At 40.1% G+C, this 27,152-nt stretch overlaps 1 protein-coding gene across 1 annotated transcript in view; it reads left to right on the top strand.

The window, feature by feature from the left end:
- Window positions 1–27,152, top strand: part of wtip (WT1 interacting protein) — a 68,522-nt gene that overhangs the window by 39,986 nt on the left and 1,384 nt on the right. The window contains exons 3-7 of the mRNA XM_061963560.2: window positions 18,621–18,688; window positions 20,915–20,977; window positions 22,916–23,046; window positions 24,930–24,981; window positions 25,120–25,188. Coding sequence (XP_061819544.1) covers window positions 18,621–18,688; window positions 20,915–20,977; window positions 22,916–23,046; window positions 24,930–24,981; window positions 25,120–25,188 — 383 coding nt within the window. The remainder of the gene's footprint in view (window positions 1–18,620; window positions 18,689–20,914; window positions 20,978–22,915; window positions 23,047–24,929; window positions 24,982–25,119; window positions 25,189–27,152) is intronic.

The following is a 27,152-nucleotide window of genomic DNA, read 5'->3' on the forward strand; positions in this document are numbered from 1 at the left end:
CAGGAGCAGACCCAACAAAGCAACCAAGAGAGCGGACTCCACCCTCGGCCACCGACCCACTCTCGGCCAGTGTTCAGTCCGCATGGATGAGCAAGGATACGTCCAAGGAAACAAAGGTTTCTGATACCTGCTCATTCAGCCAAGACACTGGGAAGCTTGTCCGTCTCGACGGAGGGGATTTATTTCCGCGACTTCACGCATTTACATTCTGTTTTTAGCGAACCTGGGTTCCGCCCGCGATTCAAATTCCAAATCACTGCTGACATTTATTTTGCTGCACTCGGCTGCGCATTTAGCTCCAAGTTCGGTCATTCTGTTCATATCTATGATTGTTTACTTCTGCATACCTTGTAATCGGAAATGGGGCGGTAAAATATCGACTCCGATTGGTTGTTTTGCCATTTTTGATCGAGTTGATATATGCTCACAGCTGATCACCGTGATCGACCTGAAATTTATCACCATCATCGATCACAATCATATAATCGACAGTACTATAGAAATGACCCTTGGATAGACTTTAAAGTAGTTGATACAGTAGGTAAGGTTGTATTTTTGCATCATCCTTTAGTTTAAGCATGAGAGAAGAATGCACTACCGACCTGATAAGTCCGAAAGAGAAAGAGATGGTATAGTATTCAGTGTTTCCCACAGGACAGGCATCTATTTGTGGTGGTATGGTCGGGGGGTGGAGGGTGGCGGCGGCGGCGGCGGCAGCAGCAGCGGCGATGACCAAGAAGAACGCGGAGTTGGAATATAATTACAACACTTTATGTACATATTTATATACAGATTTGAACAATTAGTGATTCACTGAAATATATTTATTAATTGTGGTTCTTACAAAAAATATATCTTATAAAATATAAAAGCTTAAATGTCTCTTAAAGCTCTGCCCTTTTAATTAGTGCATACTAAATAATTTAACTTTAGCCTACTACTACAACCATTTTATTTACCAGCAACATGAAGTGAAACAGAGGCAGAGGTGTCCTGCCAGTCAGTCAACCTCCTCCTCCTCCTCCTCCTCCTCCTCCTCCTGCTGCTGCTGAACAGGTCGCACCTGTGGTCCGGACTGTAGGCCTCCCTCCTCTCCAAGTCGAGCCCTTTTCGGCCGTTGAAAATATTTTTCTATACTCATCTGTGTGAAGGAGTGAACATCCAACATTAGAATGTATTACTAACGAGCAGAACCGTTTTATGTACAGTGCCGTCTAACCTTAAGCAGCAGCAGCTCAACACATGCAGGGTTCAACGTTAAGGTTTTTTTCTACTTGCCCAACTTCTCAAATCTACTTGCCCCAATATTTTTACTTGTCCTGCCTAGGTCTTTTTCTGGCTGTGTAGTGCTCATGGCTTATATCTTACTAAAATCCTTCCCGTTGACTATTTACAATACTACACAGTAATTATTATTATTATTATTATCTATAATTACATTTAAATGGCATTGCGTACATGTAAAATTAAATGCTATTTCACATTATTTGACTAGTAGCAGTTACACTCATCTGAACAGGTCAGCCACCTGTTTAAAGCCCGATCACAGTTGAAATCTTGAAATGAAGGGCCTTTAATGGCCAAAACATTAACCTGGACAACATTTTAACAGCTGGTTGGCTCAGATTTTATTATTTTCATTGCATTCACATGCTGAAGTGGACAGTGGACAATTATCTTCAGTATTAATGCAGTATCTGAAGCACAGTCTCCACGTGTGTTTATTGACAACAGGGTTATAACCTGGACACGTTAGCTCGTCGGTATGGGAACACGTGACCGTTAATACGTGCGTCTGCCCCGGCCCCCGAGTCAAACAGCGGCGGTGTTAATGAAGCAGCGTCAGGCTGCTCACCGTCAGTGAAACGCTCGGTGAAATCGCGGATTAACGTTAAATATATGACGAGCCGCGAGCGATGCAGCTATAACCTATATTACCCTCGTATTTTGATCCGGTCGGTCCGTTCTTCTTTTACTTCGTCTTCGTCTTCATCTTCTTCTTCTTCTTCTTCTATTGGCGGAGTTACAATGCATAGTAGGCTACCGCCACCTACTGCACCGGAGTTGTAACTACAAGCAACATTCACAGACAGAGTCCCATTGCTTTTATGAGCGGTCGAGCGAGTCAAAAGCCGAAAAATCCATTTGTGGCGGACGTAATTCTTTCGTGGCGGGCCGCCACAAATAAATGAATGTGTGGGAAACACTGGTATTGTCTGGTCGCAGATTCTGGATAGTCCCACTTCTTAATGCTTAATTCACACGCAGGATTCTCACAGGAATGAGGCAAAAATACAACCTTTACCTACTGCATCGCTTCTTAGATGCATCACGATTGGGACGTGGACGATTACGAATCAATTGACAAACGTACTAACATCGACTATTTTAGTATGTTAGTGTAATACAGGCGGTTCTATAATGTGGAACTAGCGCGAACACCTAAGGAGTAGAGGAACAGCCACGTTAACCGCTAAGCTTGAATGTGAAGTAGTGAAACAATAACAGAATAAATGCTTTGTACATCAACAAAAGGATTGCAGCAGAGAGTAAAAAAGGAAATTAGTAGGTAGACTAATGAGTCAGGAGAATAATATTCACACAGCGCGACAAGTTAATTAAATTATGCAAGCAAGTAATTTACTGCGAATCTTAATCAAAATGGGAAAAGTGTGATTAAACTGATTTAAAACATGAATAAAACTCATAGATTTACAACCCACTGAAATGGATCCAACACTCATTCATTGTTGTCATAAACTGCTGGCAACACAAATATGATTCACTGGTAAAAATCACAGTTTCCCAAGGAAGGGATTGTGCTTAGCCTCACCATGTCACGGTACATGTTGAAATTCATGTGTCCTCTCGTTGAACTTCGGCTCTCCTAAATACCAGCAGCACTCGTGCAGCCCCAGACCATGGTTAAATGTCGGCAGGACACAGACTACGTTTACACTGCAGGCCAAACGCCCCAAATCTTTTTTTTTTCAAAAATTATTTTTTTGACGGTAAAATATTGTCTTTATCAGACTCCGGTATAAACACGCACAGGCCCCAATGTGGCCTCGACGTCACTTGCATGCACAGTTCGAAAATGTGAAAATAAAGGAAGTCAACCGGATTCCCTAAATGAACTACAAAATAAAATAAAAATCGCCACACCTTAAAAATAAGTGTTGTTGAATAATATATGAATGGATATAAATATTTAGGTAATATTTGGGAGGGTTCTAATCTTTTTATGCCTGTTAAAGGGGAACATTATCACAATTTCATAAGGGTTAAAACCATTAAAAATCAGTTCCCAGTGGCTTATTTTATTTTTCGAAGTTTTTTTCAAACTTTTACCCATCACGCAATATCCCTAAAAAAAGCTTCAAAGTGCCTGATTTTAACCATCGTTATATACACCCGTCCATTTTCCTGTGACGTTACACAGTGATGCCAATACAAACAAACATGGCGCATAGAACAGCAAGGTATAGCGACATTAGCTCGGATTCAGACTCGGATTTCAGCGGCTTAAGCGATTCAACAGATTTCGCATGTATTGAAACGGATGGTTGTAGTGTGGAGGCAGGTAGCGAAAACGAAATTGAAGAAGAAACTGAAGCTATTGAGCCATATCGGTTTGAACCGTATGCAAGCGAAAACGACGAAAACGACACGACAGCCAGCGACACGGGAGAAAGCGAGGACAAATTTGGCGATCGCCTTCTAACCAACGATTGGTATGTGTTTGTTTGGCATTAAAGGAAACTAACAACTATGAACTAGGTTTACAGCATATGAAATACATTTGGCACTTTGAGAGTGCAGACAGCCCAGTTTTCATCAATTAATATATTCTGTAGACATACCCTCATCCGCTCTCTTTTCCTAAACGCTAATCTGTCCAGTCCAGTTGGAAATGCATTCTTGCCATCTCTGTCGTAGCATAGCTTTCGTTGGTAAAGTGTGCGGAACAAACGTCCAATTTCTTGCCACTTTCGCATCTTTGGGCCCTGTTCGTGTTGTTACAAACTCCAAAAACACACCGACGAGGCATGATGTCTCCAAGGTACGGAAAACAGTCGAAAAAACGGAAAATAACAGAGCTGATTTGACTCGGTGTTTGAGAAAATGGCGGATTGCTTCCCGATGCGACGCCACGTTGTGACGTCATCGCTCCGAGAGCGAATAATAGAAATGCGTTTAATTCGCCAAAATTCACCCATTTAGAGTTCGGAAATCAGTTAAAAAAAAATATGGTCTTTTTTCTGCAACATAAAGGTATATATTGACGCTTACATAGGTCTGGTGATAATGTTCCCCTTTAAGTGGAGGCGTCGCGGACATTAGTGTGGATCTATGTTAGCTTTATTTTTCAACTCACTTACGCAAACAACTTCTGCAATGTATGTAACCTGTAAACGAATACGGGACAGTGTACACGTCAATTCCAGTCCTTCAATGATCGCTATTTTTTGAAAATCAAAGTATATAATAAATATATCTTCATATATCACATGTAGCCTATTGTTTTCGCATTTATTTATCGTAGTGATGCACTGAAAATTTGGCCGTTTGAATAGACTTTGCCCATCGAAACCGGATGTTTAGATGACTAGTCTGTCATGATCCGCTGCCCGGATCATGTTTATTTAGTTTTTTTACTCCCTCAGTTCCTGTTTTGAGCACACCTGGTTTTGTGTTTTAGTTGCCATAACTGCAGATTGTTTTCACCTGCCTCTGATTAGTGTTCAGGACGCTCACCTACTCCTGGGCACTAATCAGAGAGCTACTTATTCCCTGCTTTTCGCCACACTCAGTCTGGTTTTCTTGTTTACTTTACGCAACAGTTACGTTTGATGATTTCTTACTTCTTTGCTCACGATTCCTGTGCTAAGTTTTGCCTTAGCTCCCCGTCTCTTTTGTTTTGTATCTTCTCTTTTGGTGTTTTTCGAATGATTTATGAGGAATAAATAATTTCCTTACCTTCACCTCGCCTCCGGAGTTCCTGCTGCATCCTGTGAAAATGATCCGCGCAATAAAATGCGACCCAAGCGTGACAGTATCCACTTCCGCTGGCGGTTTCATGGCGCATTCAGGACACATTTTCCTTTATACTAAAGTCACATATGAAAAGATCAGATTCCAATCAGTTTCGGACTACTTCCTGACGTGGCCTGAATCGGATGCAAAAGGGTCAGATTTGACGCACTTTGGAGCGTTTAGACTGGCGAGAAATATTCGATCTGTGTCACCTGAGGGCAAAAATATCAAACTTGGTGTGCAGTGTGAACAGGGCCACAATTATCTTGCGAAAAGACTGAAAAAAATATGCTGGGTTTGAAGTTTAAAAAGAAAAAGTTGGCAACATGTAGGAGTAAAATGTGTTTGATGTGTGGATACTTTGATGTCAATTCCCAGAAGGCAATGCATGATATGCTGCGAGCTGTTGCGCATCATTAATCTCAAGAAGTCAAAGGCAGGGGATGATACTCTGCTTCACAATGTAACAGTGTTTATGTTGGAATTCATGTTTCGTCTCAATTAACCACACCTTCCCCAGTCTGAGCAGCACTTGTGCAGCCCCAAATGCCACCACCGCCACCATGTTAGACTGTAATCAAGCTAATCATCTTGCTACTCACTTTTGTTGCCCGATGTTTAGACAATAATGGCTGTGTGTTGACTCATTTTCATCCACGCATCCATTTTCTTTGACTTATCCCAGTCGCGGGGGTACCATTAAAAAAAACCGCAAAAGTCATTAAAGTGCCATCCCTCGTTGCGCAGTCCCGAATGTGGTTTATACCAAAGGGTAAAAAAACACATGAAAACAAGAAGGAAACATTAAAGAACTCAAAGGAGGACATAAAAGAACAGACAGCTACTGCAACCAGCCGCCACTTCTGCGGTGCCATTTTTACATACAGCAACAGAAGTAAAACGCAATAAAAACATTTTTTTTAAATTAAATAATATATATCGCACACACACGATTGCACTATGCATTTTAGAATTCATTTTAAAATATTGTTGTTTGTTTTTAAATCTCTTAACGGATTAGCGCCACAATACATGTCAGACCTTTTAAAAAAATGTACACCCTCACAAGGTCTCTGAGGTCAGCTGATCAGTTTCTTCTTGTCGTCCCAAAAACCCGCTTAGAATCCAGAGGTGATCGTGCATTTTCTGCTGTGGCTCCAAAACTTTAATGCGTTTTAAATCACATCTCAAAACATATTTTTACTCTTTGGCTTTTAAACCAGCATGAGAGTTGTGTGATTTTAGTCTATTTTATTTTCTCTGATGTATTTTATGTATTTATTATTTTCTAGTTAAATGTTTCATTTTACTGACTCTCCTAGTATGTGTGTCTCAAATTCTTTGCAGCACTTTGTGAAACTTCTATTTTTTTTTTTTTTAAATGTGCTATATAAATAACATAGCTTAGATTGGATTGGATAGCTCAATAATAAAACTAGCTGTACACTGACTACTCTAAAGTTATATGCAAGCTTACGTTCTATAATATCTGTCCAGTTTTGAAAATGTAGCTTCTCTATTAAAATATGCTAGAAAATCTAACTAAATCGTAAAACCTCTAAAAAGGTCCTTTAAACAAAATATTTGGACAAACTATAACAAGAAAGTTCATCAAAGGATTAATTACGACTCCTAGTCCAAAAGAAGGTGCACCCCTTAACCAGGGGTGTCAATGGAGTCATATTGTGATTATTTTCTACATTTATGTAGAAAATAGCTTATGTAGCATATGTAACAAAATTTCGTTCTTATCTGTGCTGTAAAGTTCAAATTTGAATGACAATAAAAAGTTAGTCTAAGTCAAAGTCTATTTAAAACACTTCCTTGGGGTCTGCATAACATGTAAAGGTGGGTCTTCGGTCAACATTTGCCGTAGATCAGGGTTCCCCAACCTTTTTTCCACCACGGACCGGTTTAATGTATGCATCATTTTCACGGACCGGCTTTTTACGTGATATTTAAAGATAAACTACTTCTTGTGAGACGACGTCGGCCAACCGCGGAAGCTAGCTCAGTTGTCCCGGCAAGGAAATGGGGAAATGCCCACCATTTCCACTCCAATCAACCGACTATGAGCGGTACCACTGGCTTATACGGCGTTGAATGGGTGCTACAAATTGTGAGTTTAAATATTTTATTTCTTTATTTTTTTCACGTTTAATATGTTTTTTGCCATTTTAATTGTGACAGTACCACATAAGATATGTTTTAATTGCTGATGCGGGTTTATTGATTTTCAAATGCGCCAGAAAATAATCCGTTTTGTACACTGTTGAGGTGATTCAATGACCAGTAGTACGTAAATGTGTTCCTGTATAGTATTTCTCCAGCAATGGTCATGTGGTGACATAAATTATGGTATTTTTAGAGGTAATCATTGAAGTCGGACATCACTGAAGGCCTAGGTAGGAAACGCACGGCCCGCCACTGCGTTTTTTGGAAAATTCCGCCCCAAATATCTTCGGCAATTTCCGTAGATTCAACGTCACTGTAGTAACGCTTCTGCACTCTGACCATATCAGGTCAGTCATACTGGAAAATATGCAAAAATTGGAAAGAGATGTGCTGTCTATTATTCACAATCATTATGGAAGACAAGAACACATATGCTTGGCTTTTTTATGCATCCGAAATCGTAAATAAAGAACTAACAATTGAGTCAACAGATCGAGGGTCCTCTGTTACGCTCATTATACCCTCTGAAAACATCCAGAAAACGGCAACTATACTCTATTTACGTGTCGTGACCTGAAAATTAACTGAATATGAGTGATATTGTTATTTAAAGTCCCAACGCAGACAGACTATTTTAGCGGCACATTAATAGCAGTAAGCTAATGCTAGCTTACACTGCTATTGTTGACACACTATACTGCTTCGTCTCAAACTTGCTAAAAGTATATTCTAGATTATAATTACACTTAGACTTAGACTTAAACAAACTTTATTGATCCACAAGGGAAATTGTCCCACACAGTAGCTCAGTAACAAAAGATGGAAAGGATAATGCAGGTATAAAGTTAACTAAAAAAAGTTAAAGTACCACTGATAGTCACACACACACTAGGGAGGTAATGGGTTCCATTTTTATAGTCTTTGGTATGACTCGGCCGGGGTTTGAACTCACAACCTACCGATCTCAGGGCGGACACTCTAACCACAAGGCCACTGAGATGTACCATAGTAGCAATATAAAATATAACATATATGTAATATTTACATATTATATATACAGTATATAACATATACTGATATATTATATTATATTTCTATATAATATATACAATATATAACAAATCCCAATTACTATGTACAATACTACAGTATATGTAACAGCTGCAGCAAAAAATGCATGCATCTCTCACCTGCTAGTAGACAAATATGGCCATGGACCGACAGGCTGGTGGACTTTCACATCCCCCAATATGGCGAAAAAGACATATAGTTGCATAATTTTTTTTAACCCTTCGTGAGGATTGTTGGATATTTGCTACGACGTCTGCTCTGCAGAGCGTGTGGGCGAACAGTCTGAGACAGGAGTGCTGGAACATTGACCTTAAACATATTATTTTTGTCTGTTTTCTGCTCATTTGTCAATTATTTATTTTGTAACCGTCTATTACTTACTGACAAGAACTTGTGATCTGATTGGCTATCGAAATTATCTATCAACTGTATGTGCCTGTTCACTAACAGTGCACAGACGCCCGCATTGTTGATTCTGAAGTCCCCGGGCAGATTTCGTACAACATGGCAACATAAGATAGCTAAATTCTGATTGGATACAAACTTTAACCTAAAAGCAACAGCACTGGAAGGAGCATAATATGACATGAAGAGAATATGAATACCGTATTTTCCGCACTATAAGGCGCACCTAAAAACCATGGACCAATAGGCCATTCATTGAAGGTGCGCCTTATAATCCTGTGCACCTTATAGTGCGGAAAATACGGTACTTTTAGATATTTAGGAAAAGCAAATTAAAAAATACCCTTTTCTTTAATTATGATCATGATTTCTGGTTATGTTAGGCCAGCAGAGAAGGCCTTGCTGGCTCTGACGGCCCACCACTGAAAAAACGGCATTCAGTGATGTTTAGACAGTATTATCACGTAGTTTTAGGATTGTAAATAAAATTTGATACGGCTTAAAGGCCTACTGAAACCCACTACTACCGACCACGCAGTCTGATAGTTTATATATCAATGATGAAATCTTAACATTGCAACACATGCCAATACGGCCGGGTTAGCTTACTAAAGTGCAATTTTAAATTTCGCGCGAAATATCCTGCTGAAAACGTTTCGGTATGATGACGCCTGCGCGTGACGTCACGGATTGTAGAGGACATTTTGGGACAGCATGGTGGCCAGCTATTAAGTCGTCTGTTTTCATCGCAAAATTCCACAGTATTCTGGACATCTGTGTTGGTGAATCTTTTGCAATTTGTTAAATGAACAATGGAGACAGCAAACAAGAAAGCTGTAGGTGGGAAGCGGTTTATTGCGGCAGGTGTTGTGCCGGATAACGCACCCCCGCCGTAGAATGCACCCCCTGACTGTTGTGCCTTATAACACAGCTGGTGTTTCATTGTTTACATTCTCGAAAGATGACAGTCAAGCTTTACCATTGGCCTGTGGAGAACTGGGACAACGGAGACTCTTACCAGGAGGACTTTGAGTTGGATGCGCAGACGCGGTACCGTGAGTACGCATGCAGCTGCGGCTTCCAAACATTTGATCGCTTGCCCGTACGTGCGTGCCGCTATGTGCATGTCACGTACGTAACTTTGGGGACTTTGGGGAAATATATGTGCTGTATGAACTTTGGGGAGGTGAACGGTACTTTGGGCTGTGGGATTGAGTGTGTTGTGCAGGTGTTTGAGTTGTATTGGCGGGTTATATGGACGGGAGGGGGGAGGTGTTTGTTATGCGGGATTAATTTGTGGCATATTAAATATAAGCCTGGTTGTGTTGTGGCTAATAGAGTATATATATGTCTTGTGTTTATTTACTGTTTTAGTCATTCCCAGCTGAATATCAGGTCCCACCCGCCTCTCATAGCATCTTCCCTATCTGAATCGCTCCCACTGCTCTCTAGTCCTTCACTCTCACTTTCCTCATCCACAAATCTTTCATCCTCGCTCAAATTAATGGGGAAATCGTCGCTTTCTCGGTCCGAATCGCTCTCGCTGCTGGTGGCCATGATTGTAAACAATGTGCAGATGTGAGGAGCTCCACAACCTGTGACGTCACGCGCATATCGCCTGCTACTTCCGGTACAGGCAAGGCTTTTTTTTTCAGTGACCAAAAGTTGCGAACTTTATTGTCGATGTTCTCTACTAAATCCTTTCAGCAAAAATATGGCAATATCGCGAAATGATCAAGTATGACACATAGAATGGACCTGCTATCCCCGTTTAAATAAGAAAATCGCATTTCAGTAGGCCTTTAATAGCTACACAGAAACACAACTAAGCTTAAAAAGTCAACTTGTTTTTCCACTCTACTGCAACTTTAAAGCCGTAAATAAATAGTCGCATTGTTTTTACAGCGCTTAACTTTTTGTTAGGCTTGGACTTTGCCTTCCCTAGACTGCTGTGTTGCAGAAGATGCTGTACAAATGGAGAGGAAGGTTTGTCTGCAAGGTCGTCTGCTGACAAAAGGCCCGAAGGAGAGTAAGGGGGCAGTCAGGCAGGGAACCCTTCACTCCCCCTTCCCGTCCTGGGCGAGGGGAGCGGGCAGAGAGCAAGTGTTTGAGAGGTAAGGGGGGGTGAATGAAACAAACCAGTGACCTCACGCAGAAGGAATGTCCCCGTTTGCTCGGTCGGCCCCGCTCCCCTAGCAGCGCACCACGCTGCAGTCATCAACGCCGGGGCTTTTGTGTTTCACCTCCTGGACCCCCAAACCTCAGAGCAGAGGCCACAGACGAGCCCGCGGCGACACCTCGCAGCCCCCGCCGCTCCCCACCCTCGTCCATAATCTCACTGTTCTCGCAAAGGTTGGCCCTCTACGAAGTGCGGCTTTGTCGCGGGGAGCGCTGTCTCTTCACAAGTGTGGCTTCTTCGCACGGCCTCTTTGCCGTGAATGCTAATTGCTCTTCAGCCCCCACCGAGTCTTAAAAGTCTCACCTATTGTGTGCGCGGCATTCCTCGGCCTGCTCGGCCCATTTATGCGGGGCGGTAATGTATGACCATCTCCCGCCGTTTGTGTGTGAAATATAGTGATTGCATAAATTTCACTGTTAAATGAGAGGACGATAGGAGGAAGGAGGAGGAGGGAGGGGGTTGTCTTTCGTCTCTTCCCATGCAGGGGCACCCATAAAACCAAACATTGTGGCCCCAAGAACACAATTAAATCTGACTCATCTGGCAGATTTAGGAGGTCCGTGCGCGCTGTCTGCTGGGGCTCGGGTGAAGTCATCGCGCTACCAGACTGACACGGCCCCGCCGTTAAATGAATTTAAAGGACCCTTCTGCGACTTGTTGCAGAATTTCCTTTTTGGAACAGATTCAACTTTGACGGTTCTGACTTACGAAGGCTCAACCAGAGGAAACAGAAGCCATGTTTTTACATCAGGTCCCACATACTAAAACTAGAATAGCACTCAGAGAGCACAGACCTCCGCCAGAAGCTCACCCAGTACTTCTCAATGATTTTGGCATCCATCCATCCACCCATCCATCCATTTTCTTCCGCTTATCCGAGGTCGGGTCGCGGGGGCAGCAGCCTAAGCAGGGAAGCCCAGACTTTCTTCTCCCCAGCCACTTCGTCCAGCTCTTCCCGGGGGATCCCGAGGCGTTCCCAGGCCAGCCGGGAGACATAGTCTTCCCAACGTGTCCTGGGTCTTCCCCGTGGCCTCCTACCGGTCGGACGTGCCCTAAACACCTCCCTAGGGAGTCGTTCGGGTGGCATCCTGACCAGATGCCCGAACCACCTCATCTGGCTCCTCTCGATGGGGACATAGCTTTTTTTAACGCCCCACCTATATTGAAATACGATTGATAACCTCCATCCATCCATCCATCCATCTTTTTCCGCTTATCCAAAGTCGGGTCACGGGGGCAACAGCCTAAGGAGAGAAGCCCAGACTTCTCTTCGCAGCTAATTTGTCCAAAGAGATATAGTATCTCCGCCTGTTTTTATTTTTTTTTAATTTATTAATACAAACCACTGTGACTTGTTGGCACCGGCACCTACATGCCACTAGTGTATTTCTTTCTCACTTCAATAAAAGGCGAGGGCTTTTAATCATGATCCCAATTTTAATCATGCTCCCAATTTTGGCCGCCAGGATTAAATTAAGGTAATGATCTGCAATATTTAAAGGGGAACATTATCACCTGACCTATGTAAGCGTCAATATATACCTTGATGTTGCAGAAAAAAGACCATATATTTTTTTAACCGATTTCCGAACTCTAAATGGGTGAATTTTGGCGAATTAAACGCATTTCTAATATTCGCTCTCGGAGCGATGACGTCACAATGTGACGTCACATCGGGAAGCAATCCGCCATTTTCTCAAACACCGAGTCAAATCAGCTCTGTTATTTTCCGTTTTTTCGACTATTTTCCGTACCTTGGAGACATCATGCCTCGTCGGTGTGTTGTCGGAGGGTGCAACAACACGAACAGGAACGGATTCAAGTTGCACCAGTGGCCCAAAGATGCGAAAGTGGCAAGAAATTGGACGTTTGTTCCGCACACTTTACCGACGAAAGCTATGCTACGACAGAGATGGCAAGAATGTGTGGATATCCTGCGACACTCAAAGCAGATGCATTTCCAACGATAAAGTCAAAGAAATCTGTCGCCAGACCCCCATTGAATCTGCCGGAGTGTGTGAGCAATTCAGGGACAAAGGACCTCGGTAGAACGGCAAGCAATGGCGGCAGTTTGTTCCCGCAGACAAGCGAGCTAAACCCCCCTGGATGTCTTGACTCACACCGTCCCGAAGATGATCAAGAGAAGAATATCGACCCTAGCTTCCCTGGCCTGCTGACATGAGGGTATGTCTACAGAATATATTAATTGATGAAAATTGGGCTGTCTGCACTCTCAAAGTGCATGTTGTTGCCAAATGTATTTCATATGCTGTAAACCTAGTTCATAGTTGTTAGTTTCCTTTAATGCCAAACAAACACATACCAATCGTTGGTTAGAAGGCGATCGCCAAATTCGTCCTCGCTTTCTCCCGTGTCGCTGGCAGTCGTGTCGTTTTCGTCGGTTTCGCTTGCATACGGTTCAAACCGATATGGCTCAATAGCTTCAGTTTCTTCTTCAATTTCGTTTTCGCTACCTGCCTCCACACTACAACCATCCGTTTCAATACATTCGTAATCTGTTGAATCGCTTAAGCCGCTGAAATCTGAGTCTGAATCCGAGCTAATGTCGCTATAGCTTGCTGTTCTTTCCGCCATGTTTGTTTGTGTTGGCTTCACTGTGTGACGTCACAGGAAAATGGACGGATGTTTATAACGATGGTTAAAATCAAGCACTTTGAAGCTTCTTTTTAGGGATATTGTGTGATGGGTAACATTTTGAAAAAAACTTGAAAAAGCCACTGGGAACTGATTTTTAATGGTTTTAACCATTCTGAAATTGTGATAATGTTCCCCTTTAACATGTAAAAAGCAGGTTCCGCTGCATATCAAATCAAGCACTTTGACAGCCCTTGGCGGCAGGAAATAAATGTACCGTATTTTCTGGACCATAGGGCGCACCGGATTATAAGGCGCACTGCCGATGAATGGTCTATTTTCTTAATATTTTTTCTCACATATAAGGCGCACCGGATTTATAGGGCGCATTAAAGTAGTCATATTATTATATATTTTTTCTAAATTGAAAACACTTCCTTGTGGTCTACATAACATGTGATGATAATAATACATTTCACTTATAAGGCGCCTTTCTGCGCATTCAAGGACACCGTACAAAATCAAAACAATAAAATCAATTGGATAAAAACAACAACAACAACAACAACAATGATCGATAAGATTTACAATGAGTAAGCAGTCAGGAATAGGTGTGCTTTGAGTCTTGATTTGAAGAGGGATATTGAGTCTATGTTACGAAGGTCTGGTGAGCGGCTGAAAGCTCGGGCACCCACGGTGGACAGTTTAAATAAGGGGACAGTGAGATGAATGGATGGACAAGTTAAATCTATTATTGTTATTTATTGTTTCTTGCAGGTGTTGTGGTGTCCTACTCTGTTCAGCGATCCTTTAACGCGCCGTAAAAACACCTCGGTCTCGTATTCCTTCAGTATTGATTAGAGATGTCCGATAATGGCTTTTTTGCCGATATCCGATATTCCGATATTGTCCAACTCTTAATTACCGATTCCGATATCAACCGATACCGATATATACAGTCGTGGAATTAACACATTATTATGCCTAATTTTGTTGTGATGCCCCACTGGATGCATTAAACAATGTAACAAGGTTTTCCAAAATAAATCAACTCAAGTTATGGAAAAAATGCCAACATGTCACTGCCATATTTATTATTGAAGTCACAAAGTGCATTATTTTTTTTAACATGCCTCAAAACAGCTGCTTGGAATTTGGAACATGCTCTCCCTGAGAGAGCATGAGGAGGTTGAGGTGGGCGGGGTTGAGGGCGGCTTTGAGGTGGGGGAGCGGGGGTTGGGGGGGAGTGTATATACCCGGAAGAGTTAGTGCTGCAAGGGGTTCTGGGTATTTGTTCTGTTGTGTTTATGTTGTGTTACGGTGCGGATGTTCTCCCGAAATGTGTTTGTCATTCTTGTTTGGTGTGGGTTCACAGTGTGGCGCATATTTGTAACAGTGTTAAAGTTGTTTATACACCCTCAGTGTGACCTGTATGGCTGTTGATCAAGTATGCCTTGCATTCACTTGTGTGTGTGAAAAGCCGTAGATATTATGTGACTGGGCCGGCACGCAAAGGCAGTGCCTTTAAAGTTTATTGGCGCTCTGTACTTTTCCCTACGTGCGTGTACACAGCGGCGTTTTAAAAAGGTCATACATTTAACTTTATAAAAACTGATACCGATAATTTTGAAACCGATAATTTCCGATATTACATTTTAAAGCATTTATCGGCCGATATTATCGGCCATCTCTAGTATTGATCGATCACGCTGTTTTAAGAGAGCACAATATGCACAATCGAATATCTTAGTTGGTCAGACAGTAATGTGTTTATATAAGTTTAGATTGGGGTATGTCGTTTCTTAATGGGAAAAGACGATAATGCCAGTCAGTCCGTGACATTATCAAAGTGCAGTTATCAATCACGTTTTTTTTGATCATTTGAATTTAAAACGGTAATACCGTCGGGTGTTTTACCACGGTTATCAATACTGCCATTCATTGTTGCATGCCCAATTGCGGCCTAAAATGCCAGATTTTGTTGCAGCATTTTTAAAAAGTTGCGTCGAAATTGTCCTCCGATGATGCAGAGAGACATTTTGTTTGGCGAAAATGCTGATGATGTGCAACACTGTGTGGGGAAATTGTCGGCAAAGTTGCGAGGCCACACAACATTTGCGGGGATTGCTTGATTATGCATAAATTGGTGGAAGATGGTGAAATCCTGGATGGACTAATTGATATCATGAAGCGGCCCTTTGATGGCTTCCGTGACTGCGACGTAGTTCACGACCACAATAACATTTTCCCATGTCAAAGCAAATAGTGAAATTTTATTTTTAGAATATTCAGTGGACCACTAAAAAACAAGCTACGTCCTGCAACTTGGCAGGATTTTGGACACGCCTGCTTTAGTTTGGTTTGTGGATCAAACAAATTAAGAAAGGACTACTAAGAAGATCCTGTTTCCAGTCTGCTATTATTATTGTTATCTTCGGCGTGTTTGTGAAAAGCTCACAATGCACGGAAAGAAGTGGCAAGAGGGGAGTTTTGGTGGGAGGAGTTGGCAAGGGGGTGTTGTTGGGGTGTGGAGCTGTCTGCTGTATTGATCGTGGATGTTCCCTGAATGGATTCCTGTTGAGATCAGTGGTCAGACTAATTCAATTGAGGCACAATGTCGCCGGCTTTCGGCTGACCATCTGCTCCGCCGCCAATTTAAGACCCTCAGATTAAAACCAATACCTTCTAAAGACGCATCATTGAGAACAAACAAATAAAATTGGCGTTTAAGTTGATATAACAGCGAAGTAAGTTGAATTAGGGACATTACTGGATAGTATTAAGTGCAGAAAGGAAGTCTTAAAAACAAGGCATTTTCAGTTGTTTATGGTATTTATTGAAAAGTGTTGTGTTTGTAAATTTCAGATGTAACTCAGGGGCTGCATTCAAAAGAATGGAATACGCTTAAAGCAATCTAATGTAGGTCAACATATGCTAATCTGAGCAAAACATCCACATTTTATATTTGTGCTATGCAATTGTAATATCTTAGTATATATCGTTAATATATAGTTTGTTGTTGTTAATTGTTTTTTTTAACTATACGGACAAAAATGACCCCCCGGACTGCACTTTCATACAAGTGTCATCAGAAGTTAACCACTTTAAAACTACATACAAGTGTAACAAGAGATACGACATTGTAAAACTCAACATTTGTAGCTGTTTTTAAGCTTTGTTCAAGTGTAAAAAGAAGTTAAGCACTATGTAACTACATACAGCACATGTTTAGGATGAAATTGCCCCCCAAAAAAACTACATACAAGTGTAAAAACAAGTTAAACGCTGTAAAACTACATAGATGTGTAAGAATAAATTTCTAAAAAAAAAACTACATGTACGTGTAAAAAGTAGTTCAGTGCTATAAAACTACATGTGTAAGAATACATTTCTAAAAAAAAATACATACATGTGTAAAAAGTAGTTCAGTGCTATAAAACTACATACATGTATAAGAATACATTTCTAAAAAAAATACATATAAGTGTAAAAAAAATGTTAATCACTGATAAACAACATACAAGTGTAAATAAAAGTTAACCACAAAAACTAATTTTTAACATTTTGAACTGTCATACAAGTGTAAAAAGAAGTTAGGCACTGTAAAATTATATACATGTTTAAGAATAAATTACCAAAAAACTACATGCAAATATAGAAATAAGTTAGGCACTGTAAAATGACATACATGTTTAAGAATAAATTACCAAAAAACTACATACAAATGTAAAAAGAAGTTAGGCACTGTAAAATTACATACATATTTAAGAATAAATGACCAAAAAACTACATAGAAAGGTAAAAAGAAGTTAGGCACTGTAAAACGAGCAAGGTCCCCCGCTGGCCCCACTATGGACTGGACTCTCACATTATTAACTGTATCCACTTGGCATCCGAGGCACCGGTCACCCAAGGGTGGGGTGGGGTGGGGGTCCCACATCTGCGGTCCCTTCCAGGGTTTCTCGTTGTACCAATTGGGTTAAGTTTTTTCTTGCCCTGATGTGGGATCTGAGCCGAGGACGTCATTTTGGCTTGTGCAGCCCTTTGAGACATTTGGAATTAAGGCCTATATAAGTAAACTTTGATTGATTAATCGAGATGTGTAAGAACAAATTACTAAAAAAAAACTACACTGAAGTGTAAAAAGATATTAAGTGCTATAAGACTACATAGATGTGTAAGAACAATTTACAAAAAAGACATATAAGTCTAAAAAGAAGGTAATCACTGATAAACAACATAAAAGTGTAAAAAAAAAACAACCTCATACTTGACATTCTTAACCATCATACAGGTGGAAAAAAAAGAAGTTAAGCATTGTAAAAGTACATAGATGTGTAAGGATAAATTACTAAAAAAAAAGCTACATACAAGTGTAAAAAGAAGTTAAGCACTGCAAAATAACATAGATGTGTAGGAATAAATAAAAAACAGCAACATACTAGCACAAAAAGAAGTTAACCACTGATAAACGACATACAAGTGTAAAAAAAGTTCACCACAAAAAACTCATACTTGACATTCTTAACTGTTATACAAGTGTAAAAAGAAGTTAACCACTGATAAACGACATACAAGTCTAAAAAAGTCAACTACTAAAAACTCCTACTTGTCATTCTTAACTGCCATACAGTTGCAAAATGAATTTAAGCACTGTAAAGCTACATACATCAGTAAGAATAAATACTAAAACACTGCATACACATGTAGGAATAAACTACTCAAAAACTACATGCAAGTGTAAAAAGAAATTAAGCACTGCAAAATGACATAGATGTGTGAGAATAAATTACAAAAACAACATGCAAGTGTAAAAAGAAGTTAAGCACTACAAAATGACATAGAAGTGTAAAAAAAAGTTGACCACAAAAAAGTCATACTTAACATTCTTATCTGTCATACCGGTGTAAAAAGAAGTTAAGCACTATAAAACTACACAGTTGTGTAGGAATTATGAAAAACCTATGGCAGCGTTTCAAACTTCGTATTTTTGTGCTTCGCTCGTGTAATCTGTATTTTCTCCCCAAAATAAATTCTAAATTGACCTGAAAGTTACTCCAGTTTAAAAAAAAGAAAAAAGCCATCTTTACACAATTGGTTTCTTCTGCCCTAAACTGCCTCTGCATTTTTGTTCATGTTTTTTTTAAATTATTTTTAGGGAGGAGACTGCGAGGGAAAGCTTTCTACAACGTCAACGGCAAAGTCTACTGCGAGGAGGACTTTCTGGTGAGTGTTTTATATGCAATACAGAGCATTGATTCATTTGTGCCATACAAACGTGTCATAATGCCTACAGGCCCCGCCTAGCAACAAGTGACATGACAGGGACAAAAGCAAATATAAAGGGAATGTCGGAATACATAAAGAGAGAACGGTAATTTAAGATGCGTAGAGAAGCCTTTAAAAAAATTGCTTTTTTAAATGTATTTTTTTTTTTTTTTTTTTTTTACAAAGCTTTCCTTGGTGACCTAATAAGTGTACAGTTTCAATCGGTGCTTCTTAAGATCTAAAGCGGGATGATCGAAAGGTCTGCAGGTCAGACAACAAAGAGAGGGCGGGTGGATCTGTCACCCCTGGAGGAGGGGAGGTGACGGCAGATGGTCTATTCAGACCCGACATGTGATGTGAGGGCAGGGGGGCTGCCTGTTGATGCTTCCACCTGGTAGCCGTGGCTCCACTGTACGCGCCCTCCCCACCTTCTCAAGTCATTAGGTCATAACCCTGAGGGGATTGGGCGCTACAGATTGTCACCTTCATTATATGCCTCCACCAGAGGCGGGTCAGCGGGCTTTTGATTTGACGTATGGGGGGGGGGTTATTTCATGTGACACCCACAAGGCGCTCATGTGGTAGTTGCTGAGCACCCTGAGTTGTCAAAAAAACCCTTTAGACCAGGGGTGTCCAAAGTGCCGCCTGGTGGCTACTTGTGGCCATAAGTCAAGAGAAAATAAATGTTTTGAAAAATTACACTACAGTAAATTAGAAAATTAGTGGAAAACTGCATTGTAGGTCAGCCTGCTAGGCTGTGCAAAGCAAACTTTTACCCCCAATTTTTTAACCTTATTTACAATGTTTTTTTGTGGGCACAAAGTTAAATTAAAGACTGCCGGCCCGCAAACGTACCCTGTTTGCGGGCCGGATCAGGCCCGCAAACAGGTTTTAGCCGGCCGGCGAGATGAGTTTGCTAAGTATAAAAATGAGCTGAAATTTTTGAATGAAAGAAACTGCTGTTCTAAATGTGTCCACTAGATGTCACAATAGCAATTCTTTGTATCTTTGCAGATAATGCTACATGTATTTAAAAAAAAACCACACATTTAGTGCACCAGTCGAGGAAAATGAGCAAACTACATCATTTTATTGTAATTTGATTTTGATATGTTTTCATCTTGATGGATTGAAAATGAACACCAATAAGTTGACTGATGAACATTATCGCATAATTTATTCAGAAAGTATAAATGACGACAAATAAAGATAGAATACTATTAACCGCAACATGTAAGTGTAAAAAAATCCCCAACAACATTATGATTTGTACGTTTTCAGAATGTGTTTGTTCTATTTTTGAACAAAGAAAACAATCTGAAGTTGTCTTTATTTTTAAGTTATTGTGCCGTGATTTTACCAGTCCGGCTCACTTGGGAGTAGATTTTTCTCCATGTGGCCCCCCGATCTAAACTGAGTTTGACACCCTTGCTTTAACCCAATAATCATGGATTTCGTTAATTGGCGCCATCTTAATATTATGCTAGCCCTTTAGCATGCTAATTTTAGCCTCTTAATATTAGCACGCTAACGTTTAATGCAGGCGTTTTAGCTAATTTTGTACATTTTAAACGTAATACTCATATATTTCGTTACTTGGTGCCATCTTAGAAGTATGCTAGCTGTTCCCCTGTTACCATGCTAATGTTATTATGCTAACATTTTAGCCTAGCATTTAAGCTAATTTTGTATTTATTACCATAATAATCATGGCTTCTGTTACGTGGCGCCATCTTGCAGTTCCAAACCAAATTCCGGTTTTCCTGGAAATTCAAAATATTCACAATTCACACTAATTCCAACATTCAAACTATTCTTACATTCATACTACATTCTGTCAGCATTTCAGTTCAACTTCAGCATTCACACGAAATTCCTTCAGGAATTGCCTCATCTAGTGAAGGTATTGAGTTTCTGTACCCAATGCTATTTTTAATACATTTGCTACACATTGTATGTTTTAATGGTGTGAACCTTGTCAACACATCATTTTTAATTCTGGGGGGAAAAGTTTGGACCTGGTCTATTTCTAACTTGTTTAAAAGGGCACTCAGCTTGCTAAAATCAATGTTGAGTCCAACCTACATGATACTGAACTCTCCCAGCCATGAGGCGCATTCAGCCAACAAATACTTCCTGTTTCGTTCCGGCCGTGCAAAGTATCACATCTGATGTCCTCCACAGTATTCTGGGTTCCAGCAGACGGCTGACAAGTGCTTCGTGTGCGGCCACCTCATCATGGAGATGGTAAGAAACACAAGTGGAAGCAGGCAGTCCCTCCCATGACACTGCTTGAGAATCAGTTTTTCCACGTGGGAAATAATGGAACAAGGAATGATCTGTTCCAAAGTCAAACTGTCGCCATCATAAAAGCTTTTTTTGACATTAATGTGGAATAGGCTCAAGCTTACCCGTGACCCTAATGAGAACAAGCTGTACAGAAAGTGCATGGATTTTCTACAAAACCCAAAACCAGTTAAGTTGGCACGTTGTGTAAATGGTAAATAAAAGCAGAATACAATGATTTGCAAATCCTTTTCAACTTATATTCAATTGAATAGACCGCAAAAACAAGATATTTAATGTTCGAACTGAGAAACTTTTTTTTTTTTTTTTTTTGCAAATAATCATTAACAGCAACACATTGCAAAAAAGTTGGCACAGGGGCATTTTTACCACTGTGTTACATGGCCTTTCCTTTTAATAACACTCAGTAAACATTTGGGAACTGAGGAGACAAATTTTTGAAGCTTTTCAGGTGGAATTCTCTTCCATTCTTGCTTGATGTTCAGCTTACCGGTAAGTTGTTCAACAGTCCAGGGTCTCCGTTGTGGTATTTTAGGCTTCATATTGCGCCACACATTTTCAATGGGAGACAGGTCTGGACTACAGGCAGGCCAGTCTAGTACCTGCACTCTTTTACTATGAACAGCGTTGCTTGGCATTGTCTTGCTGAAATAAGCAGGGGCGTCCATGATAACGTTGCTTGGATGGCAACAGATTTTGCTCCAAAACCTGTATGTACCTTTTAGCATTCAGCAGATGTGTAAGTTACCTATGCCTTGGGCACTAATACACCCCCATACCATCACAGATGCTGGCTTTTGAACTTTGCACCTATAACAATCCGGATGGTTCGTTTCCTCTTTGTTCCGGAGGACTCGACATCCACAATTTCCAAAAACAATTTGAAAAGTGGACTCGTCAGACCACAGAACACTTTTACACTTTGCATCAGTCCATCTTAGATGATCTCGGGCCCAGTGAAGCAGGCGGCGTTTCTGGGTGTTGTTGATAAATGGCTTTCGCTTTGCATAGTAGAGTTTTAACTTGCACTTACAGACATAGGGACAAACTGTTGTTACTGACAGTGGTTTTCTAAAGTGTTCCTGAGCATGGGGTGATATAATTTACACACTGATGTTGGCTTTTGATGCAGTACCGCCTGAGGGATCGAAGGTCACGGGCATTCAATGTTGGTTTTCAGCTTTTTCCTGATTCTCTGAACCTTTTGATGATATTACGGACCGTAGATGGCGAAATCCCGAAATTCCTTGCAATAGCTCGTTGAGAAATGTTGTTCTTAAACTGTTGAACAATTTGCGCACGCATTTGTTCACAAGGTGGTGACCCTCGCCTCATCCTTGTTTGTGAATGACTGAGCATTTCATGGAAGCTGCTTTTATACCCAATCATGGCACCTACCTGTTCCCAATTAGCCTGTTCACCTGTGGGATGTTCCAAATAAGTGTTTGATGAGTATTCCCTTTTTGCCACTTGTGCCAGCTTTTTTAAAACATGTTGCAGGTAACAAATTCCAAGTGAGCTTAGATTTGCAAAAAATAACAAAGTTTTCCGGTTCGAACATTAAGTATCTTGTCTTTGCAGTCTATTCAATTGAATATAGGTTGAAAAGGATTTGCAAATCATTGTATTCTGTTTTTATTTACCATTTACACAACGTGCCAACTTCATCGGTTTTGGGTTTTGTAAATATAAGTTACCATTTAAAAACAATACAATGTGTACTCCAATTTAACAACAAAATAGTGTACCTTTGTGTATTTTCCAAGACAATTTGTGTACTCGAAATTCTAAACATCACAGCCTCTTTGGCAAAGTGACTCCCATGAACTCCTTTTAAAGTCCTACCTGTGCTTGTGTGTTTCCTGTGTGGCGGTGAAGATCCTCCAGGCGCTGGGCAAGTCCTACCATCCAGGCTGCTTCCGCTGCGTGGTGTGTAAGGAGGGCCTCGACGGCGTCCCCTTCACCGTGGACGTGGACAACAACATCTACTGCGTCAAAGACTACCACACGTGAGAACGCCATCCCTAACCTAGCACGGCAGAGCCACGTTGAAACAGGATAAGGATCTCTCCGTCAGTCGTGTCGACTGTAGTTGATTATGTGTCTCCATACACAGTGTGGAGCCGCTCCCCTATATTACCTCCATTGTGGCCAATACCCTTTCTTAACTATCCGTATCAATTATCATTATTACTGGAGGATGAGGCTGAACATAGTACACACGGAGAGCAAACGAGCTGAGCTAGCATGAAACAACCGAATAAATAAACGCTTAGTAAAGTTTAAAAAGTGTTGATGGAATCACCTTGCGGCAGTAAGTAAGCAGCTATTAACAGGAAATGAATAAGTAGATTAATATCAGTGTATCATTAGCGAGGATAATATAACAACAACAATTGTAAAAGTCTGTACACTATTTTTAGATTCATAAGTTAGTGGTGTTAACTGCATTGATACCAAAGGTAGTATCAGATTGATACAAGAGTGATTAAATCGACATTTTTATTCCCTCAAAATAATTTTGTTTGTCATTTTTTGTAAATGTTTTCAAGCTCACAGAATAATTATCTCGACACAAAAGAACTTTGAGTGCCAAAACCGAAATATTTCAAATAGTAGCAGGTCATAGATTTTTGTGTTTGTTTTTCATTGTGCACTATTGACTTTGTTTTATAAGCGCTAAAGAAAATGCATGGTTGGACTTTGTTTTGCTCAAACAATTGCATGTCATAAAAGAGAATAAGGAACTACTTTAATAAATGTAATCATTTACAGTTAATACATGTGATCGGTATCGGCCGATCTCACTCATTGATAGGGCATACTTGTCAACCCTCCCGATTTTCCCGGGAGACTCCCGAATTTCAGTGCCCCTCCCGAAAATCTCCCGGGGCAACCATTCTCCCGAATTTCTCCCGATTTCCACTCGGACAACAATATTGGGGGCGTGCCTTAAAGGCACTGCCTTTAGCGTCCTCTCTCACCTGAAAAGGAGACTATTATATAGCCATATTTTCATTTATTACCCATAAAGTAGGCAGGCACGGAGCTATTTCTCAGCGTGTGTTTACTCCAGCCGGCACGTTAATACACTGACACACAACATCCGGATTCCCATCATGCATTGCTTCAAAACTACGGCAAGTAGCAATGTCCAAAAACATAACAGAGACGAAGCAGAAGAACGAAGAAGAGACATGGCGACGACGAGTAAGAAGAAGAAGTACGCTTGCATGTTCCAAAATTATTGGAAAAAATGATTTCAGTTCATCCAGGACAGCTAAAAGGGGAAGGGAAATGCTGCCGGCAAATTTTGTAGATCAGACTTCTCCATTGAACACGGTGGCCGAACGGATATACTCATTCATGAACGGATTATATATATATATATATATATATATATATATATATATATATATTAGGGCTGCAACAACTAATCGATTAAAATTGATTATAGAAATAGTTGGCGATTAATTTAGTCATCGATTTGTTGGATCTATGCTATGCGCATGCGCAGAGGCAATTATTATTATTATTATTTATTTTATTTTATTTATTTTTTATTTTTTTATAAACCTTTATTTATAAACTGCAACATGTACAAACAGCTGAGAAATAATAATCAAAATAAGTATGGTGCCAGTATGCTGGTTTTTTTTCAATAAAATACTGGAAAGGATAGAAATGTAGTTTGTCTTTTTTATCCGATTATAAATCGATTAATCGATTATCAAATTAATCGTTAGTTGCAGCCCATATATGAAATACTTGAAAATATATACACCCCCGCTACCAACCCCCAAACACCCCCCTCTCCACCCCCCACCCCCTGTACAAGAATTGTGAATGATGACTTCACTAATTCTAACTGTTGTTGTTGGTCCTTGTGCAGGGTTTTTGCTCCTAAATGTTCCTCCTGCAACCAGCCTATTCTTCCAGCTCAGGTAAACACAAAAGCTCACCGGGACTTGAGCTTCTAATTGATTGAATGATACAAAATACACTCGACTGACCAGTGGCACACATACCTTGTCAGCACACTTTAAAGTTGTGTGTGTGTGTGTGTGTGTGTCTGTCATCAGGGCTCTGAGGAGACGATTCGAGTGGTCTCAATGGACAAGGACTACCATGTGGAGTGTTACCACTGTGAGGTGAGCTCACACACACACATCATCAATAAAACCCCGCCACAAATGCATGCATCATCACTATATGCGCTTTGTTTTCGCACCAATTTTGCAAGGCAAACATTTATGCGCCGTTCCTCAGCGCACAAAGTCACAAGGGGAAGGGAGTTTTGCGGATCAGCATTGTCACTCTATGACCAAGCACATTCCAGCTCTTGTGAAATCACACCTAGTATTGCTGAAAATAAAAATAAAAACTTAAGTACACATGTAGTGTTTGCATTATGAGATTTTTTTGTGTGGAAATATCCAAAGCTCGTCAAATTAGCGGTGCCAGAAAAACTCGATTCACATCGGATACGGGATCCTTTTTCATGGAGATTCTGAATTGATTCAAAATGTTCTAGACTTGATTTTTAAAAAGACATGGCAAAGGAGGAGCTTTTGTAACCTGATTGTACTATAATGTTTTTAACCAAATACAATCAACTTACTGTACAGGCGTGTATCTCAAATCAACTTTGCCCATCGACAGCATAATTTTAACATGTAACATGGCTTTTAAAAAGGGAAACAAGCTTTTAGATAATAAATATTATATAAAACAACATATTAGAATAGGAATGTGCGATAAAACGATATCAATATTTATCACGATAGACACATAATCAATATCAATAAGAAAATGTTCGAGATTTTTTGGTTTGAAGAAATCAGAATCAGAATCAGAAATACTTTATTAATCCCCGAGGGGAAATTACAATTTTCAGCACAATCCCATTCAAGATCATACAAACATTACAGGGAGACAGAACAGGATCAAACTTTATAGGGAGACAGAAACCAGAAGTTGCTGAGCAAGGTTGGTTGCATGAACAAAGGCCCTCGATCCCTGGTAACTGAGCAATGAAGGAAGTGATTATTAATTTTAAATCACATTTTTTACATTTAGTACATTTTTCTTACGGTCCTTATTTTAGATATGTCATAAAAAAGAAATATAATAATAATAATTATCAATATCGACCGATAGTTTTCAGTCATATCGCCCAGCCCTACAGTAGAATATACTACAGTAGATCTATGAGTTAATATAATGTACAGATTTTACCTTAGCAAATTGACTTTTACGGTATCTCCTTCGAGTTGCTTCTCCGTCAAACACACCATCAGCAGCTTCTCCATATTTTCATAGATAAATGTCTGCCGTTTGGATATTATTTGAACGTTTTTGCTGGCATTAGACTCCTCCTGCTTCAGTATTGTCCAGACGAGCAGCGCGTCACCAATTTGGCTACACTCTCCGTCGTGTTTTTGATGATTGTTTTCTTTAATTCAATGAAATCATCCACTTCTTCTTCTCAGCACTGTCCTTCACACTCATTTTCTTCCCTTCAATGGTTGGAAAACTAAGATATGTCAATCTCTTAAAATAAGCTAATGCTAGTGAGTAAGACCAGATGTTTTGGGCAGATCTTACAAGGTTCACTGTGACCATTGCTACGGCAACTAATGGCAGGGATGCTGGTAACTTAAAGCATAACAATTAGCCGAGGAACAGCTCTTTTCTCTTAAGTTGAGGTACCTTATTGTGGGAATTGGTTTGAACAATTGAATGAAGAATCAATTCTGAATCGAATTGAGGAGGTACATTTTTGTCTTTATTACGGAAAAAAATTTTGGACACTGAATTTTTTGCGTTAGATTTTTTTTTTATACATCAATTTATACTGACATTTTCATTAAATACACATTTGTGAGCAGAATTATTGTGTTTGAAAATTCAGTTTGTTAAAATACAATGTTTTAAAAATTCAGTGTAAATAAATCAGTGCAGAAAAAAAATAGCTTTTGTTGGAAACTGACTTTAAGTAACTGAATTTCTTGCATTAGAATTTTGTGAATTGATTTCTTTACATCCAATTATGCTGACAATTGAATTAAATACATTTTTGTGAGCAAAATAAATATTCAGTTTGTTAAAATAC

This window comes from Nerophis lumbriciformis, linkage group LG06 (genome assembly GCF_033978685.3).
Source record: "Nerophis lumbriciformis linkage group LG06, RoL_Nlum_v2.1, whole genome shotgun sequence".
In the NCBI taxonomy this organism is placed as follows: domain Eukaryota; kingdom Metazoa; phylum Chordata; class Actinopteri; order Syngnathiformes; family Syngnathidae; genus Nerophis; species Nerophis lumbriciformis.